General features: G+C 40.4%; 1 protein-coding gene across 3 annotated transcripts in view; it reads left to right on the top strand.

The window, feature by feature from the left end:
• Positions 1-305: 305 nt before the first annotated feature.
• The window catches only part of SFT2D1 (SFT2 domain containing 1), a 39,104-nt gene continuing 18,480 nt past the window's right edge, over positions 306-20,929 (top strand). The window contains exons 1-3 of one of the 3 annotated variants that reach the window (XM_038396705.2): positions 306-689; positions 14,218-14,304; positions 20,111-20,193. In XM_038396705.2, coding sequence (XP_038252633.1) covers positions 627-689; positions 14,218-14,304; positions 20,111-20,193 — 233 coding nt within the window. In that variant the 5' untranslated portion in view covers positions 306-626. The remainder of the gene's footprint in view (positions 690-14,217; positions 14,305-20,110; positions 20,194-20,929) is intronic. The other 2 variants (XM_043511284.1, XM_038396706.2) reach the window with 2 other exon arrangements.

Raw genomic sequence — 20,929 nt, 5'->3', positions numbered from 1 at the left:
ACTAACACACTGGCAGAGCGCCTGGCATTGCACGGCTGCCCAAGAGTTGGGGATGCCCAAGGAGCACCGGCTGCTGCAGGCTCTGCCCACGGCCGCCCCCACCCTGGCGCTCCTGTGGGCCGTAGGCGGGCCGGGCGTGTGACCACGAGGGCAGGAGGGGAGCTCGAGCCTAGCGACCGCGGCGGGGGCAGGGATGAGAAAAGGGGCGGGGCCGAGGCCGGCAGGGGGCGTGGACACTAAGAAGGCTGAGGGAGAGGGACCAGGCGAGCGGGTTGCGTAGGCGAAGGGGGCGTGGCGAGGAGGGAAGGGGCTGTGCTCGGGAAGCGGGGAGAGGGCGGGGCTAGGCTCGGGGCGGGGCGCAGTTGGGGACGAGGGCGGGAATAAAGGGCGAAGTCAGGAACAGTGATGGGGGCCTTTCGGCCGGAGGGGGCGGGGCTCGGCTCCCCTCCCCTCCCGGACGGCTTCTAACGGTCGAATGAAAGTCCCGGCCGCGCCGTGTCTCTTTCCGTTTGTGGTCTCGTGACTTCCGGTGGGGCTCTAGCGGGGCGGGTCGGTGGTGCGCGGCGCTCGAGGGCGGAGGGGACAGCGCGGGGTGGGCGGGACGAGGGGCCTGAAGCGGCGGCGAGATGGAGAAGCTGCGCCGGGTGCTGAGCGGGCACGAGGACGAGGAGCAGGGGCTGACGGCGCAGGTACCTCGCAGGGGTTCCCCCGTTCCCGCCGGCTGCCTGAGCGCTGCCCCGGGGCCAGAAGGGGCTTGTGTCCCCGGGTGATGATTGGTTTCTCCGATGTAGCAGTGACACCTGTTGGTATCGATGTCCCTTGTTTCCACTGGGGGGAGGCGGGCGGCGGCGGCGGTTAGGAATCAGCCCCCTCCTGGTGCCTTCTCTGGTGAGCGGCCTGTGGAACTCACCGCCACAGGACAGCGCCCAGAAGCCGGGCAGGCTGGCTATTGGGTCACCATCTCCTGTGACATGGGAGCTGCCCTGCCCATCAGACAGGGCTCACCCCAGCCAGTATCCCATGGCTCAGAACCTGAGCAAGAAACCTCACAGCCAATATGGGAGCCAGCCCAATGGGATTCAAAAACCAGTTGGAGAACACTTCAGTTTCTGGTCGCTCGATTACAGACCTAAAAGTCGTGATTCTTCAACCAAAAAACTTCAAAAACGGACTCCCAACGAGAGACTGCTGAATTGGAATTAATTTGCAAACTGAACACCATTAGGCTTGCATAAAGACTGGGAGTGGATTTGTCATTTCACAAAGTAAAACTCTTTCCCCATGTTTATCCCCCTTCCTCCATGTTCCTCACACGTCTTTGTCAACTGCTGGAAATGACCCACCTTGATTATCACTACAAAAGGTTTGTTTTTTTTTCCTCTCCTGCTGGTAATAGCTCACCTTAGCTGATCACTCTTGTTAGTGTGTGTATAGTAACACCCATTGTTTCATGTTCTCTGTGTATATAAAATCTCCCCACTGTATTTTCCACGGCATGCATCCGATGAAGTGAGCTGTAGCTCACGAAAGCTTATGCTCTAATAAATTTGTTAGTCTCTAAGGTGCCACAAGTACTCCTTTTCTTTTTTTTGTCTGAGGTGGGATACTGGACTGCATGAACCATTGGTGTGATATGGTGTGTGTTTGCTTTTTAAAAACAAATCTTAAATTCCAGTGGGGAGAGCATATCTATCTGAGATCGTAAGCACAGGAGACTTCCTAAGTCTGCTATCCTGTGGCAACTTTTATGTGGGTTGGAAATATTTGAATAGATACTTGCATAATTCTGCCATACTGGACAATGTAGCATTCTTTATGGGGGGTGATCATAAGATGTGTGTCTGAGCATTTAATTACATCACAACTGATGATGTATCTCTCCACAGAGTCAATCCGGGAGCTAGAAATGCATCACTTCTAAATATCTGACACTAAACTACAATATAAGTGACTTGACGGTATTTTATTAGTGTAGTTTATAATATCACTTTCTTACATTTGTAATAAAGCTTTAAACCAGCCTTGCAAAATTTTACTTGCCCAGTTTTCTGGGATAAATAATATTTTTTGGGGGGAGATTTAAATGTAACATGGTAGAAGTAGGTAAGGAGGTTCTGTACCTGGACTAGTAGGATTTCTTGATTCTCTTAAGGCTTGTCTACACTAGCACTTTACAGCACTGCAACTTTCTCGCTTGGAGGTGTGAAAAAACACCCCCCTGAGAGCAGCAAGTTTCAGTGCTGTAAAGCATCAGTATAGACAGTGCACTAATGCTGGGAGCCATGCTCCCAGTGCTGATAGCTCTGCCCCTCGTGAAGGTGGTTTAATGTTGCCAGTGTAGACTAGTCCTCAATCCCCTAGTGTCCACCAGTGGTTTACACCAGCGTGGCTTCCTTTGAGAACTTGGATTCTTTTAAGCAGGCCTGCAATTAACTATTGCTAGTGTATTGCATAATGACAGGTTTCAGAGTAGCAGCCGTGTTAGTCTGTATTCGCAAAAAGAAAAGGAGTACTTGTGGCACCTTAGAGACTAACAAATTTATTTGAGCATAAGCTTTTGTGAGCTACAGCTCACTTCATCGGATGCTGTAGCTCACAAAAGTTTATGCTCAAATAAATTTGTTAGTCTCTAAGGTGCCACAAATACTCCTTTTCTTTTTGCTTCAGAAAGCAGACATCTACGAAGTTATTCTCATCTTGGCATCATGCTGTCAAACTTGTATACTTTGTCCATGCTACACTTTAACCAGCTGAAGCTAAATTCTGTTAAGACGTAACTTTGGTGACTCCTGTATCAGGTATTGAATAGCTTTTAAAATTGTAGTATGGATTCACACGATGTTAAAAAACCATAAGTTGTTGCATCCCTTCATAGTATAGAAAGGGCCTTAGACTCAGGCGTCTTCAGAAAGCCTTCTTTTAAAAACAATAAAATAAGATAGTCTGTGTAGTAGATTCAAATCTATTCTCATGTGCTAGGCTATGCCTTCTCTCAGAACATTGGAGGCCAATGTGGAAGTAAAAATCTAACAAGTAAAGTAAAAAATTTTAGTCTCTAAGGTGCCACAAGTACTCCTTTTCTTTTTGCAAAACATTCAGATCTTTGGGTTCCATTTACCAAACTGTTAAGCATCACAACAACTGACATTGACTATGCTTAAAAAGTTTCCCTCTTTTTTATATCCCACTACAAAAAGGCATTAAATGATAGCATGCCTAATATTTTTCTCCCATATCCCTATATTTCAAACAGTAGGAGACATGCATTAATGTAAATGAAATGTATTGTACTAGATAAGTTTTTTGAGGCAGCATACGACTGACAAATATTTAGCTGAAAACATCTGGTCTCAAGGATGGCTGGTATTTATGCAATAGATATCATGTGGCTTGTTAATTTCATGTTTCAGAGTAGCAGCCCTGTTAGTCTGTATTCACAAAAAGAAAAGGAGTACTTGTGGCACATTAGAGACTAACAAATTTGAGTATAAGCTTTTGTGAGCTGCAGCTTACTTCATCAGATGCATTTGGTGGAAAATACAGTGGGGAGATTTATATACGCACACAGAGAACATGAAACAATGGGTTTTATGATCACTCTACTTACAGTGTGTATGATAAAAACCCATTGTTTCATGTTCTCTGTGTGCGTATATAAATCTCCCCACTGTACTTTCCACCAAATGCATCCGATGAAGTGAGCTGTAACTCACGAAAGCTTATGCTCAAATAAATTTTAGTCTCTAAAAGGAGTACTTGTGGCACCTTAATTTCATGTATGTCTCATTTGTCCTATTAACTCTCAATTTGGCAAGTAGGACTATTTCCAATTGAATAATAAATCTGATATTTTACGGTAACTGTCTGCAAAAACTAAGCAGATGAAATTGAGAGAATTCTCTTTATCAAACAAAAAATCAACCCAGGCTTTCTAAACTCTTGAAATACTAAATTACACTATCCTGCTGCAATATTTTGGAGGTACCTGGGATGCACTTATTTCGTACTAACTGCTTGATTTTCAAAATAAAATGAAGAATGTGTAGAAAAATATATTGCAAGTCAGTGCTATCCTAAATGCACCATTATGTCAGCACACCATTCAGAATACTTGTATCAAAATGAAAGTAAAACTAACCCAAAGTATTGGGGAGGGTAGAGGGGGAAGAGAGAATAAGTTGAAATGGTTCTTTATATTTGTCTTTATCAAAAGAGAACTGAATATATACGGAGGCTGTTAAAAAAAATTTATTCGTATGATCTTTAAGCAATATTTTATGGTTTACCCAGTTTTATGATCAAGCTAACATTAACTACCAGTAACAAAAATTCCATGAGTTTCCAGTATCCTTTGCTTTTTCCTTATTGAATGTAGTATTTGGCGTCCTTTATTCTGCTTTTTAATACTTTTTTAATGGTGAAAAGTAAATGAAGAATTTTTAAAAGTCTCAATCTTACTCTAATATGGTGTTAAAACCACAGGCGAGGAAACTTATTGAAGAAAGATTAGCATGCTTCTTTATAAGACTTACAACAATGTTACCTGTAACTGTAACAGTGATGTAAAAAATCCATTTTAAGAGTGAGAAAGGAATCTAAAATTCTCTGTGTATGCTACGTGGCTGAGTTAATGTTGCAGCAGAGACCTTACACTTTGAATTTCATAAAAAGAAAAGGAGTATTTGTGGCACCTTAGAGACTAACAAATTTATTTGAGCATAAGTTTTCATGAGCTACAGCTCACTTCATCGGATGCAGCTGTAGCTCACGAAAACTTATGCTCAAATATATTTGTTAGTCTCTAAGGTGCCACAAATACTCCTTTTCTTTTTGCAAATACAGACTAACACGGCTGCTACTCTGAAACCTTTGAATTTCATGACTCTCTAATGTGTACGTTTGATATTAAAGTTGCATTCTCTCTTTAAGGTAGAGAAATTTGGGGGCTACTGGATTCTGGCTTCTTTTCTGACAGTGTGTTTACTGTGTTTTCAAAAACAGCTGGAATGCCTTTCTTCAGGTTTCCAAAATTAAATCAGTCAGCTGTGTGCTGAAACTTACAATTTGGGCTAAAGCTTCCCAAACATAGCTGCAAGTTGTCAGCTTTCACAGAAAACATGATTTACTGAATGGAAATACTGGAATAATGGCAGATGTTTCTACCAAATCTTATGAAAAATCCTTTTAAAGCTAGATCTTGCAGAGTGCTGAGCACTTTCTGGGAGCAGAGGTTACTAATGTCTTGCAGGAATCGGGACTTTTGTGTACATATTTTTATCTTTGCTATTCAGAAATGAAGTGAGCTAGTAAATTTGTTAGTCTCTAAGGTGCCACAAGTACTCCTTTTCTTTTTGCGAATACAGACTAACATGGCTGCTACTCTGAAACCTTAAAAAATTGAGTTGGGGAACAATGTAATTTTAAATTTTATTGCTAAGTATAAATATTCAATTTCATCTAGTGTGAAATGCATACGATATCTCACTGTCACAAACGGGTATAGTGTATTAAATTTTTTTGCTTTTTGTACTGGAATTCAACAGGTCAGGTTTAAATAACTGCCAAACAACTCGCTTTGCTGAATAGTCCCTACTCTAAAGGGGGAAAATATTCCTTTTTGAACCAATCTGCTCACTTCCTGGGTGGCTGACTTTAGTAAAGATAGATGTGGTACTGTACTTTTCCCAGCACCTCCCAATGTACATACCATCTGGGATATTTATTACTGACATACATGCATACATGTTTATTAAAGTTAGTTTGTTCTAATGAACTTCTCAGATCAGGATGTGGCTTCCTGGTAACAGGTAGGCTGATGATCCCTAGCCTGTAATATTAATCATGTTGCCTGAATGTTTTGATTACCTGAAGCTGTAAAAAGTACAGATGCTAGATGTTTAACACTGCCCTGGAGCATAGGGCTGAAGAGAGAAACGTTAGTGTAGGGTACCATGCAGCCAACGTGCTTTGAGGAGAATGTATATGCATGAATCGTAAGTATCAAATCCTAAATCTTGAGTCTTTCCACATAAAAGAATACGTAGTTCTAAGATCTCAATTACTAATTACTTAATTTGAGACGTTGAATTAAGTTTTAATTCAACAAGTCACTGCTGTAGCATTCTTCCTACGCTTCTGATCATTCTTGCTATTAGTGAAAGCTTTGTTAAAATGTGAAATGCAATGATTTAGTCAAGATATAATTTACTGAAAGGTATTTGGAAGCAGCAAGACAAGGCAAATTGAATCAGACAGTTCAATTTAGTAACATAAGAACTGATGCACTAGTTCAGTGGCTCATCAAATCATAGGACTGAAAGGGACCTTGAGAGGTCATCTATTCCAGTCCCCTGCACTCATGGCAGGGCGAAGTATTATCTAGCCCATCCCTGACAGGTGTTTGTCTCACTTGCTCTTAAAACTCTCCAATGATGGAGATTCACCTGTCTCCCTAGGCAATTTATTCCAGTGTTTAACCACCCTGACAGTTAGGAAGTTTTTCCTAATGTCCAACCTCCCCTTGCTGCAATTTAAGCCCATTGCTTCTTGTCCTATCCTCGGAGGTTAACAAGAACAATTTTTCTCCCTCTTCCTTGTAACAACCTTTTACGTACTTGAAAACTGTGATCATGTCCCCCCTCAGTCTTCTCTCTTTCCAGACTAAACAAACCCAATTTTTTCAGTCTTTCCTCTTAGGTTATGTTTTCTAAACCTTTAATTTTTGCTGCTCTTCTCTGGATTCTCTCCAATTTGTTCACGTATTTCCTGAAATGTGGTGCCCAGAACTGGACACAGGACTCCAGTTGAGGCGTAATCAGCACAGAGTAAAGCGGAAGAATTACTTCTCAGATCTGGCTTACAACAGTCCTGCTAGTACATCCCCGAAGGATGTTTGCTTTTTTTTTGCAACAGTGTTACACTGTTGACTCATATTTAGCTTGTGGTCCACTCTGACCCCCAGATCCCTTTCTGCAGTACTCTTTCCTATGGCAGTCATTTCCCATTTTGTATGTTTGCGACTGATTGTTTCTTCCTAAGTGGAGTACTTTGCATTTGTCCTTATTGAATTTTATCCTATTTATTTCAGACCATTTCTCCAGTTTGGCCAGATCATTTTGAATTTTAATCCTGTCCTCTAAAGCACTTGCAATCCCTCCCAGCTTGATATTGTCCACAAACTTTGTAAATGTACTCTGTCGTTATTTAACTTGTTGATGAGGATATTGAACAGAACTGGACCCAGAACTAATCCCTGCAGGATCCCATTCATTATGTCCTTCCAGCATGACCTGTGAGCCATTGATGATTACTCTCTGGGAATGGTTTTCCAACCAGTTTTGGACTCGTCTTATAGTAGCTCCATCTAGGTTGCATTTCCCTAGTTTATGAGAAGGTCATGCAAGACCGTATCAAAAGCTTTACTAAAGTCAAGCTATACCAGGTCTACCACTTCCCCCCCATCCACAAGGCTTGTTACCCGTCAAAAAAGGTTTCAGGTTGGTTTGACATGAAGAAGAAAGTGCAAGAAATCCTATAGTAGACAATTTTGGAATAAGTTGCCCGTAAGATTTCCCCAACTCTTCTCACTGAATGACTCACTTATGAAAGAACCATAAGTAAACAATTTGGAAAGTGAAATAGATATTTTTATGGTCAGAAAGGCAACACTGCAGATCAGTATTCACTTGCTCTGTTGCGGGCCCATAGCAAGCTTTGCTGCCATTCAGCAGTGACATCATAAGGTGTTTTCTTTCAGTGGGCGATGCTACATTAGATTATTACAAAACAAATTGTTTCAGTTTTTCACTTTTCATTCCCTTCTGACTTCTGGTAGACGGTTCATCTTCTTGACATGTCAGTATCTGGGAGTCTTTTGTTTGTGTGCTTCCTGTCAGTGGGGTGAATTAAACTTTAATTACACAAAGGGGTGTGTGTGATTTGCTTGTTCCTTTTTCATCATGGCATTTTGGGCCCCTGGGAAGCGAAGTGGTAAAGGGCAGTACAGATAAAGATGATTAGGAGGATGTATGCTGAACAAACTTCTTTCCTTCTTATGCTATGGTTCTGATCTCTTTCCAGACATGGAATATGCACTGCTAAGCTTACCTGATCCTCTTCTAAGCAAAGGCTATTAATAATGCAAATATTGTAATGTCTGGCATGATCCTATAATCAAGAGTCCAGGATGAAATCCTCAATCTTGCTTTTGTGTTAAATCGCAATCATTATAGTCACAAATTGTACCCATAATAGTGTCTTATTTTGAGGTTCCTGTGTCTATCATATCCACCTGTTTGATGTGAAGGACAAATTAGATTGTAAATATTTTGACTGGGACTACTCCTCTTTTGTGTTCAGTACCTAGCATGATGAAGATCCTAAGGCCAGCAAGCAGGGAGCCTAACCTCTGCACAACTTCTGAGCTGTGCTGTTGGAGAAGATGTGAAGTTCTGTTTCCAAGACCCAGAACTGTAAGCCACTGTTAGCTCCCTGCCTCAGCAAGTGGGAGCTTTGCTGCTGCTAAGTTGTGTCAGGGAGTTGACCCAAAACTGTCTGCCATGCCAGCAAGCTCTTCAAGAGTTTGCCAAACTAAACCTTAGTAACAATGAAACCCAGTGAACGCCAGTTACGGAGTTCCCCAGAGAGATGTCTGCGGTATCTAGTCCCTCTCACTGAGAGACCCTCAAAAAATTAAGTTGTCTGCCTCCAGTGAGACAGTGTATATACTAGTGTGTTAAGTTAGTTGAAGACACACTTCACTTTAATACACAGCACTGAGATGATTTTGTTAAAAAACAAGAATAAGTTTATTAACAAAGAACAGAGGTTTAAGTGGTACTAAGCAAGAGAAAAAGAAACAAATGTGATTACAAACCAAGTCATGCTTTCTACTGACTAAAATTTAATTTTAGCCAGTTACAATCTTTGCCTTTGCAATTTTCTTACTCACACCAGGTTACCGGCATCTTTAGCCCTCCAGGCTGGGGGAATCTTACTTTCACAGGCTCAAAGTGTGCTGTCCACGAACTGATGGATAACTAAAATCTCCTTTTTTGCTTTTGTCTTGTTAGTTAGCTTGATTGCTTGGTTTACCTTTTTATGTAAAAAGAAAAGGAGTACTTGTGGCACCTTAGAGACTAACAAATTTATTAGAGCATAAGCTTTCGTGAGCTACAGCTCACTTCATCGAAAGCTTATGCTCTAATAAATTTGTTAGTCTCTAAGGTGCCACAAGTACTCCTTTTCTTTTTGCGAATACAGACTAACACGGCTGCTACTCTGAAACTTTTTATGTAAATATACTTTCATTGTCCTCTGCCTGTAATCAAGCCAGTTGGACAGGGTAATCCACATTCCTTTATCTACCGAAGGTTGGGTTTATGCACTGCCTCCCAAACATATTTTAAGAACGTATTTCCAGTACATATGTATGTATGGGTTTTGCACAAGTTGTATATCAGTGACTTTCTGGATTAATGTCACCAGTTTATATAGGATAATTTACATGACTTCTTTTAGATACATATTATGACAACAGTGTTTTGGGGGTAGTGAGTGTCAGGCCTAATATGAGTTACAGTCTGGTAGGCCCTCTGCCAGTTGGCATTGAGGGCTTCCCAGGGACACAGAAGGTGACTGCCAGTGCAGTTCGTAAGCCTACTAGAGCTGCTTGTCTCCTGGTGGCTAGAGAAGTCTGCAATTTGCACACTTAGACTTGCCAGAAGGGTAAATTGTGCAGCCATTTGCTCAGCTGCATTATTCACTCTTCTCCATTGAGAAGATTCAAATAGTACTCTAAGTGTATAAAGTGGTAGTGTGGAGGATTCTTATGTGGATATGCTAGGTGGGAAAGGAGAATAAAGGAAAAAGCTAATAAGAAATCTGGATTGCATGCTGTTGCAAACGTTGAAGTACCGGTAATTTGGTCCAGATTTATTTCATGCAGGGTGGGAGGTATAAAAAATGGCCCATAAATCAAACTTTTCTGACTTTTGACTCCTATTCTGCTCTGATCTGAACATGGCTGCATATGCTGGGTCACTTTGGCTTTTGCCCAAGGTGCCCTCTGAATGCCGCTACTTATTGTCGACTCACGATTTTTGGATATTTAGGGTTAAGTCCTTAAAAATCATTAAATTGTCTTAAATCATGAGACTTTTTATTGGGAGTAGTGGAGCAGGTCTTTATTTGCCTTCTGGTTTCCAAGCCTTTAGGGTACTTTGTTCATGTTTTCAGGCTGCTCTCTGAAGGGAGGGCTAAGAACTTTTTGATTTAAAAATTAGTACTGAGATTCTCATGTAATCAGTTGCTCCAAGGAGATTAGGCTTAAAAAAACCCCACCAAATATTGTGAGACTTGAAATAAAATTGCAAGAGTTGGCAACACTGTGCCTGATAGGCTTGAAGAAACAACTTCCCTCTCCCACCCCTTTCTTGTGGCAGACTGAAAATGGCTTTCCAAAAGAAGCTGTCTGGTATCTTTAATGTGGTGATAGCACTTGCCATACCAGTACTTCATTTCTGAGTTGCAATGGAAAGGATTTAGCATGTTTATGTGCACTTGTGTTATTTGCATGAATTAATGTACCTGAACGTGTGATTCAAATATGTATCTTCAGCTATTTGAATGAATGTGCAGAAAGTGCTTCTCATATGATTTTGTTCAGGAATATAATCACTACATATTCTTTCATTTTTTGAGACACATAGTTACTCTTTTATCTATTTCCTTTTTGCCTACATAAGGATAAAGAGTTGTATCTAATAAGGTAAGCAACATATTCTGACATTTGGAAGGGTGGATCTTAATTGTTGAAAAGGGGAGAAGAGAACTTTGATACTTTGTATCATACTTCATCACTGCATTGAATCTATAAGCAAATATAAAACATTAAGTACCTGTATTCATTTGTTTTATTTTTAAATTGCATATTTTGACATTTTAATTAAATTAAAGAGACTTGGTATATTTTGTGTCTTTCAAATTCAGTGTCTTTGAAAAGTCTGAGTGGTGTATGCTCCACTCTTCATTTTTAGTGGGAAGATCTATTTTATGCGCCACATTCAGGTCATAATCTAGCAAAGTACTTAAATTTGTGATGAATGTTGGGTATGACCCAATTGATGTAATTGGCATTTCTTATGTGCTCAGTACTATGCTGGGTTCAGAACCTTAGATGCCCAATCCAACTCCTATTAAAATCAATTGGAGTCTCTCTATTGAGTTAGTAGGAATTGGATCAAGCACTTAGGCCCCAGTCCTACAAACACTTATGCATGTGTTATACATTACTACCATGAGTAGTACTATTAGACCATCTTCATTTCAATGGGATTGCTCATGGTGATAAACTTATATTTTGAATAAATATTTGTCAGAATACATACATATATACTAAAGGCTTGTTTACTTGGGGAGTTAGCACATGGCACTCCACAGTATGACTCTACAGTTCACTAGCTTGCTGTGCACTAACTAGATGAGTGGACCCTGCTATTGTGCACTGAAAGTTCTGTAGTATTCTTAATACATCAAAGCATCCTGCAATGTCCAAATATCCAGTTAGTGTGTAGCAAGCTAGTGCACTTTAGATTCATACTATAGCTTGCCATGTACTACTATCTTTGTAGACAAACCCTAAGATTTCAATATTGCCTTAAGTTCCCCTCTTCACATAAATTGACTTAATGACAAATAATGGCTCTGTGGTGGTCTAGATGTTTACCATGGAAAAAACCTTCAGTTAAAAAGTAAGACAAACTTTTAATATTTATATATTTTTTCAAGTCTGAGTTGTAATATCACTTTTATGTGTCTTCTCTGACTTGAGTAATGATGATGTCTTAACTTTTTTCAGCAGTGTCTGCTTTATTGAAACTCTTTTTAGGTGGTCATACTAGGTTAAATCAAATTACCTTGTTCATTCACTTTGTGTCAGTTTTACACAATAGTCACGTTGCAGACAAGATCTGTTACTTTAAACAGTCCAGAACTGTTTAACTGAATAGATAACAGTGGACCTGATGGTGGGTAAAATTTTCAAAAGTGCCTAAGAGCTGAAATTTCATTGAAAGTCATTCGCAAAAAGAAAAGGAGTACTTGTGGCACCTTAGAGACTAACAAATTTATTAGAGCATAAGCTTTCGTGAGCTACAGCTCACTTCATCGGATGCATCCGATGAAGTGAGCTGTAGCTCACGAAAGCTTATGCTCTAATAAATTTGTTAGTCTCTAAGGTGCCACAAGTACTCCTTTTCTTTTTGCGAATACAGACTAACACGGCTGCTACTCTGAAACCATTGAAAGTCATTGGGACTTAGGCACATAAGGTACTTCTGAATGTTTTATCCTCCTTTTTTTTTTTTTTTAAATGGTCTGCTTTTTAACTGCAGTAGTATATAGGTAAATCCACCTCATGTTAAATCATTTGAAATCCTAGCTGTGATCAAATGATGGATTTAAACTACATTTGTAGTGTAAATCTATGTAATGCTTACCAAAAAATAGTTTTCTTCAGTGACTATCTCAACAGTTTTAATGGTTTGAGCACTTTCTACAATTGTTGAATAGTCTTTTTTTGGCAAAAAAAAAAAAGACTTAGAATTTTTGGTTTAGCTTTTTGCCTAAAAAAAAGCATTCACTAACCTGACTATGCAAAAATTAACAGGTAGGTTTTAAAAGAGATTCTTAAAGAAAATAAGATCAATCAATAGTGGCATGAAGAGAGATAATATTCTGACTCCCCCATCCTTGAATCTAAACCTGTGTAAAGTAAACATGCTGTATTTTAAAGAAATAAAGATTCAAAAATGTGCAATTAAATTTAGATTTACAATATGCTGAATATTGGTCTTGAAGAATCTAGGCAGGAAATGGGTCACCATGTAATACAGAATGTGAAATTGGTCAAGTCAAATCACTATAAAGTATTATCATAATGTCTGTTTTGAAAGCGAGGACATAAAATGAGAGGCAAAGTTTGAAGGTATGATTTAGCATATGCTAAATCAACTACTTTGTAGTCAATTTAGGTAAATTGGAGCTAGGATTTAGTTTGTAGACTATTTGACCATGGTGCAGTTGAGTGTAAATTTAAACTCGCTGACTTTGCTCAAGGCAGATTATCCTATGTTGTGCTTCTTGGTTGCCAAACTTGAAGCACTAATGGATATGGAGATTACTGCTTGTGATGTGGCACTCCCTGATTAGTCAGTGTAGAACTCTCAGGTGCTTTTTTAGACCCTCCAGCTATAATGAACAAAAATCAAGAAGAGCTGGACTTGCTGTTCCGCAGCATATGGTGCTTTGATGTCATTCGTCCCGTCACTAGAGTGAATTTGAGGTTCATCCCTAACTGGTCTCTTGATGCATTTTATTTGCAAAGTCTGTAACCAAGACCACCTAAACTACTTATTGCATACAGTAGTGTGTTTAAAAACAACCATCCCTTTAAAACAAGGGAATTATAGGAAGGTATGCAATTGAGTAAGAAATCTGGTATGCAGAAAATACCCGAAGTTATGCAGGTTGTTAATCTCATTTGTTTTAATTTTGGGAGTGATTTCTCAGCAAACGAACTGGACTGTCAAGTTTTGTTATACCTTTTCAATTATTTAAATAACTTAATTTTCTGTTTGGCACACATTCCATTTTGCTTTTCTGTTTCTGTAGCAGCAAAATGTGACTGCCTTGTTTGTTTGACAAAGCTACCATTTTTGTTATCAAAGGAATGTACAAAGCTGTATGTTTAGAATGTCCACTAGCAAACTTGTATAATATCATTCATTCTTTCTCTTCCATATAGTATAAAGGAGCAAATTAGTTGACAGCTGCTAAACACATGTTGCTCACTAGAGTGAACTTGTGCAGAAAATGGTCTCAATAGTTTGGCATGAGATGATTTAGTTGTAACAGTCGGTGACGGGTAGGTCTGTTTATCTGTGGGGGCAACATTTATTTTTGAATGTCATGGTATGCATATAATTTTAAAGTGGAGTAAAATAACTTGTCTAATCAAATTGATGATGCCATCTTTAAACTGGAACAAATTAAACTTGTGAGATTTCTTAGGCCAGCAAGGTAAAATATAAGTACTTCTTGCAGGTTGAGAAATCAAGATGAATATACTTATTAAAGCTCATTAAATGCAAAAGAAGTATTTGAGTTTTGGGTGCTGTCCAAAATGTATTCTAATCTTTGACTTTCTTTTCTCCGAAGGTCCTTGATGCCTCAACGCTTAGTTTCAGTACTCGAGTGAAATGGTTTGCCATATGTTTTGCAACTGGCATATTCTGTTCTATTCTTGTAAGTGAATTTTTTTTCTACCTTTTATGAAGTTGCTATGGTAGAATCTTCCTAATCTTCATTCTTTGGGCCTGATCTTGTGGGGTGCTGAGCATCCTCTTCTTATTGTTTCAATTGAAATAAAGGGGATTCAGTTCCTTCCTGGATCTGATACTTTATAATCCACACTATTGGCAGTCTTCCCCTATTTACAGTAAATGGTCTAATGACAACTTATTAAAAGGATTAAATATTAACATTTCCTAGTACATTATGTAGTATTTTAAATTAAAATGAACTTAGAGTAACCAAAATAGTTGAGCAAAACTTTTTTGTCCACTTGCTAATTCACAAAGTTCAGTAACTTGCAATTGATCTCCCAGTTGTTGGTGTAATTAATGAAATTTTGCTAGATAATGTGTATTGTTGAAATGACTGAAAATAGTTTATACCTTTAAATTTGAATTAAGCTATATTCCATGACCTAGAGAGGACAGGTGGTGGTGCAAGGAGGTAGTGGGAGGGAATGCTTTGAGAGACAGGCAAACTGGGGCAATAACTTTTGAAGCAAAAACCTGTGATATACTTCACAATTTCTGAAAATGTTGGCTTGATGAACAAGAAACAACGAGGAGTCCTTGTGGCACCTTAGAGACTAATAAATTTATTTGTGCACAAGCTTTCGTGGGCTAAAACCCACTTCATCAGATGCATGGAGTGAAAAATACAGGGGTGTGTGTGTGTGTGTGTACACACACAGCACATGAAAAGATGGAAGTTGCCTTATCAAGTCGGGGGTCAGTGCTAACGAGACCAATTCAGTTAAGGTGGAAATGGCCTATTCTCAACAGTTGACAAGAAGGGTTGAATATCAGAGGGAAAATTACTTTTGTAGTGCTAATGAGGCCAATGCAATCAAGCTGGACGTTGCCCATTCCCAACAGTTAACAAGAAGGTATGAGTATCAGCAGAAGGAAAATTACTTTTTGTAGTGACTCATCCACTCCCAGTCTTTATTCAGGCCTAATTGGTTGGTGTCCGGTTTGCAAATTAATTCCAGTTCTGCAGTTTCTCGTTGAAGTCTGTTTTTTGAAGTTTTTTTTGTTGAAGAATTGCCACTTTTAATTGCCACATTCCCCACACAGATGGACTACAAGCCGTCGGGAACAGTATCCCCGATGATGTCATGGCAAACCTGGTGGCTGAACTTTGTCCTCACCCACAACCATTTCAGATTTGGGGACAATGTATACCTTTGAGGGGTATAGGAGGGGGCTCAGGGCAGGGGGTTGGAGTGCAACATGTGGGAGGGGGCTCAGGGCAGGGGGTTGGAGTACAGGATGGATTCAAGGGGCAGGCTCCAGGGTGGCAGCCGTGCGCAGCAGGGCTAAGGCTGGCTCCCTGCTTGCCCTGGCCCCATGCCGCTCCTGGAAGCAGCCGGCACCACATCCCTGGGGAAGGGCAGAGGGCTCTGCGTGGTGCTCTTGCCTGCATGTATCTCCCCTGATGCTCCCATTGGCCGCAGTTCCCTGTTCCCGGCCAATGAGAGCTTCAGGGGACAGTGCCTGCAGGCAAGGGCAGCGCACGGAGCCCTCTGCTGCCCTCATCCCCAGGGGCCACAGGGACATGGTGCTGACTGTTTGTGGGAGCGCCACAGGGCCCCGGGGGTGGCACAGTCCTGCAGACCGGATCCAAAGCCTTGATGGGCCGCATCTGGCCCACGGGCTGTAGTTTGCCCACCCCTGCTCTAAGGTGTCACAAGGACGCCTTGTTTTTTTTTTTTTTTCTGATAGAGACTAACATGGCTAAACTCTGAAACCATTTTCAGAAGAGATGGCTAGTTCTGCTTGCCAACTTAAGACACCTTTGTCTTGACTTTCAGTGGTGCAGAGCATCTGACTCCTGTTGATTTCACCTAGCATTGTTGCTTAGCATTTCTGAAATTAAGCCAAAGATGTCTCAAGTTGGGCACCCAAAACCAGTGGTCATTTTTGAAAAATCAGCTGCACAGTTCCAAACTGTGTACCAAACAACCACATTTAGAACAGTAATTTTTGTGAGTATTTACACCTTTTATTTAAAGCATCCATTTAATGTGTAAATCTCTCCACCCATTATGTGTAGAGTAGTAAAGTTCTTGTGAGTATGGGTGCATAGTTGTAACATCACCCAAAAAGCACAATTGATCAGTTGAAATGTAGCTTGGAACAACTGTTTGCAAAGCAGTATGGTTTAAGTTACTACTTTTTGATGGAGTATAGATCCAATATTGATATAATATGACTTCCAACCACAAAGGATAGAAACAGTTGTCAGGCAAAGGACTTACTAAATTTCTTCTCTACAAATAAGTCTTATTCTCTCTATCAGAGTCTTAATAAAATATGAAACACAAAGATAACTTAGCAGAAGTGACCTTCTTTCATATTAAGAAATGAAGCAGGCATAGTTTATTCCCCTCTACAGCATGTGACAATGGGAATAAAACCTTCCTTGTCAGATGCTTTAGACTTGCCATGTGATCTTTCTCCCAAGAGTGAATGCCTGTGGTGTGGGCTCTATTTTATTGGCCATAACATAAAATGGTAACTTATTTATCTCATTTAATTTGACCCTTTTTCACATTAAAGGCACACTCAAGCACATGGCTGAGCAGCTTTCACTGTCACTTTAGAATACGTACTTTCTGTGGTGTTAAGAGGAGACGTATGGAGACACATCATCTCTGTCCTGGGAAAATGCAAGTGATGCTGGTTTGAGTTCTTAGGCAGTTTCTATATGATTTTGAATGATGCGGAGCAACCTGTGGTCTTTAGGAAGTGGAAATAGCTGCAAGCTGAAATATTTCAAAAACTTCTATCCAGGAAATAACACTTAGAACAGTTAGCTGAACATAACCACTAATTCTACATGTGACTGAGCTGTTTGGTGCAGGAGGGGTAGTGGAGGGGCATCTCCTATTTCAATTCAGACCCTGTGGGGAAGACGCCTTGTAGAGCTCTTGAAGCAGATGTGATACAAGACAAAGGGCTTGTCTACACTTACATTCTATAGCACTGTAACTTGCTAGCTCGGGGGGGGTGAAAAATCACCCCCCTGAGCGCAGCAAGTCAGAGCACTTTAAAGCGCTAGTGTAGACAGGCTCCGAGCACTGGGAGCCGTGCTCCCAGCGCTCGGAGCCAATCCCCTTGTGAAGATGGATTACCAGGAGCGCTGGGAGAGCGCTCTCCCGGCGTTTGCCTGCGACCTCTCTCGCACTTCAAAACACTGCCGTGGGAGCGTTTCCACGACAGTGCTTGGAAGTTTCCGGTGTAGCCATGCCCTAAGTAGTAGTGAAGTCATTAAAATTTTTTTTAAAATGTTACTTGCTAGTAGTAATAGCTCCTGCCCTGTCTTTCATGGAAGGCAAGCAAGAATGGGACACTGAGAGAACTGGTAGAAGAATGCAAAGGGAACCAAATATTCAGAGAGGTGGCAATATGCCACTGTAGTGATCAGTACTGCTATCAGTCTTGCATTGAAGCTGACAGTGTACAAAATAATAATTCAATCTGAGAATTATCTGGAACACTGATGCTAGGCTCAAATTCACTTGGATTACTGCTAAAAAGTAGGGCTGCCGAGCGATTTTAAAAAAATTAATAGTGATTGATCGCGTGATTAAATTGCAATCAGTTGATTTTTTTAATCACACTGTTAAACAATATTAGAATACCATTTATTTAAATATTTGGGAGGGGTTTTATATTTTCAAATATAGTCATGGCTGGGGGCTCTGAGATTCAGCCCCCCTTGGGGCACGGGGCTTCAGGTTGGCATGGGTTGCTTCAGCCCCAGCTGCCTGGGAAGCCATGGGCTAGTGTTTTAGCCCCCCACTACTGATGTCTCCTGCCCCACCCTCAAGTATGCAAACAATACATTACTTTTTTAATACATGTTAATTTTGCTTTCAGTTAGTCAGTGTTAACATGATTGACAGCCCTAATAAAAATTTTGAGATTCCATTGGTTGGTTTTGCCTCTCTAGGCATGAAGCTGGTTGTACAAAGCAATTTGATGTGCTTTGAAGATTCATGTAGCTTCCCCACAATTCCATTGTCCCCTTTCCTCTGTTCTGTATTTCCATCCCCGACTGCTATTAACAGATTTCTCCAAGGGCTGGAGATTGGACACTAGATGAGCTGGGCTCTGAGTTACTACAGAGAATTCTTTCCCAGGTGTCTGGCTGGTAGATCTGCTTGATTACCGTATTTGGGGGTAAGGAGGGAATTTTCTCCCATGTCAGATTGGCAGACCCTGCAAGTTTTTCACCTTTCTCTGCAGTGTAGGGCACAGATCACTTGCTGGTTTGAGTTAGAGTTAATGGTGGATACTCTGTAACTTAGTCTTTTAACTCAAGGTTTGAGGACTTCAGTAACTCAGCCAGAGGTTATGGGCCTACTGCAAGAGTGGGTGGATGAGGTTCTGTGGCCTGCAATGTGCTGGTGGTCAGATGAGATTATCATGATGGTGCCTTCTGGCTTTAAAGTTTGTGAGGCTAGTTGGGAACATTGTGAATGAAGTAGGTGGACTGCAGTGTCTCTATATATGAATGATGCCTAGCTTTACATTGCTCTTTTTGCAGATCTGGTTGGTGCAGACAAATGACTTATCCAGGACTTAACCTTCATTATGGCTTGGCTAAGAGCTAGATGGCTGAGGCTTAACCCAGATAAGAGTGAGATGAGTCTGGAGAAAGCTGCTGGGATAATTGGCGAGACTATCTGCTCCATTAAGAGAATGCCTTCTGTTTTGTCAGTCACATCCTGGGGGTAGTCTTATAGTATTCCTGGCCACTTCTGGATGATGAAGTAGCAGAGGTCCTGTGTTGCTTTTTTTTATCTGGGCGTGGCAGTTTTATCTGGACCTAGCCACAGTCATCCACTCCTTTCTCATTTAGAGAGCTGCACTTGGGTCTTCATTGCAAGATCACTCAAACCGTATTTGATGCAAAATGTCGCTGTTTGTTTAAATGGTACTTTTTACATGGAACACTGCTTGTGCTCTGGTCTATGTTGTCCTCCTTTTGGTTTGTTTGATTTAAGGTATTGGTTTTGTCTGAAAAAATGTGGTGGGTTGGCTTCTGGTTACCTTTAGAATCTGCCTCTCTTCCATGTTAGTTATGGCAATTCTGATCAGCAGAGGGGTTTGAATGATCAATCCCCTGGTTTAAACAACGAGGCTGAGAGCGAGGTGCTTGATTCAAACGTCTCCTCCCCTATCCATGCACGTGCCTGGTCTGCCAGCTGAAGTTTGACAACTTGGACTTTTTAGTACTGTTATGATTGGAGTGTGTGTGGGAGAAGTGATGGAGAACTTTCTTTGTAGTGGGTTTGGAGGGACTGGGGATATTAGTTCGCTATAACTTCATGGATGCCTTCCTTTCATATAATGTACAGGAGCTTCTAACTTGGAATTATGGGTTTTAAAGAAACTGAGTCTGTCTGCTGTATAATAACCTAAAAAGTAAACAATTACTACTAAAAGTACCTGTGAAATAGGCCTCTTATACAAATGTTGACTATAGTGATATTGATAGGATTTATTTTCACACCTCTGCAATAACATTAAGGAGACTCCATTAAATACATTAAATCATTGCATCTCACTTGCCAGTAGAGGGAGGTATTTGCTGGATGGTTAGTGCAGTCTCTGAATACAGTGTGTGACTAGCGTAGGTCATGGTGACTTTCTTGTGACTTAAATTTTATGGTTTACATTTATTTTCAGATGCACTAAACTGTATGGACTAGCAATTGAAAGTATGAAAATATTTTTTTCTTGTGCAGGGGACAGCATTTCTATGGCTTCCCTCAGGGCTGAAACTTTTTGCAGTGTTCTACACCATAGGAAATATTGCTGCATTAGTCAGGTATGCATTATTTTCCTTATTACTAATAAGTTCTACCATTTTGGAATCTGAATTTCTACCTGCAAACTTGTGTGTAACATTAATATTCAAAAGTGAAGAACAATGCTGTTTATAATTTCAGGTTATATGTATCTTGCACTTCACATTTTCATGTTACTAATACACTAATTACAATGGGAATATACCAGTTACTTATTTCCCTCCCTCTTCTACACAATTATATTGTGGTTTTTATGATCACTTCATAAATACATCTTGATTTCTATTTACTTTGGCTGGCAGGTTGTAGACTATAGGTTTTAGACTTCTGTATGCCATCTCCTCACACCCCAATTTCAGTAATTAATCACTAATGTAGGCATGTCAGTATGGGCATCTTAAGATAAGAAACATCTTGCTTTCAACCAGAGCTCCTTTAATCTTATTTTTTTAATGGAAAACCAGTCTGGGAGACGCTAAAAATGAAGTCCATGAAAAATCTTGGCTTAGAATAAGACCAGGTATGGTCTTTTAAAAATTGTTTAACTTCAAAATTCTGCTGTATTTTATCTATTTCCACCACTCCTTCCAGCAGGCAGATGCCTTGCCATGCTGCTGATACTATGGCTTTTGAGGCTGTGCACTCAGGAAAAAGAATAGTAAACTTCAACTTTTTGTTGCTGCTGCTAAACTACAAAATAGGCCTTGTAAAGTTATGCTGACTTCATTCTCCTATTACAGGGATGGGCAGACTTTT

Source organism: Dermochelys coriacea, chromosome 3 (genome assembly GCF_009764565.3).
Source record: "Dermochelys coriacea isolate rDerCor1 chromosome 3, rDerCor1.pri.v4, whole genome shotgun sequence".
Classification (NCBI taxonomy): Eukaryota; Metazoa; Chordata; order Testudines; family Dermochelyidae; genus Dermochelys; species Dermochelys coriacea.
Note: the sequence above shows the minus strand (reverse complement) of the source record. Positions and strands in the feature narration are given on the sequence as shown.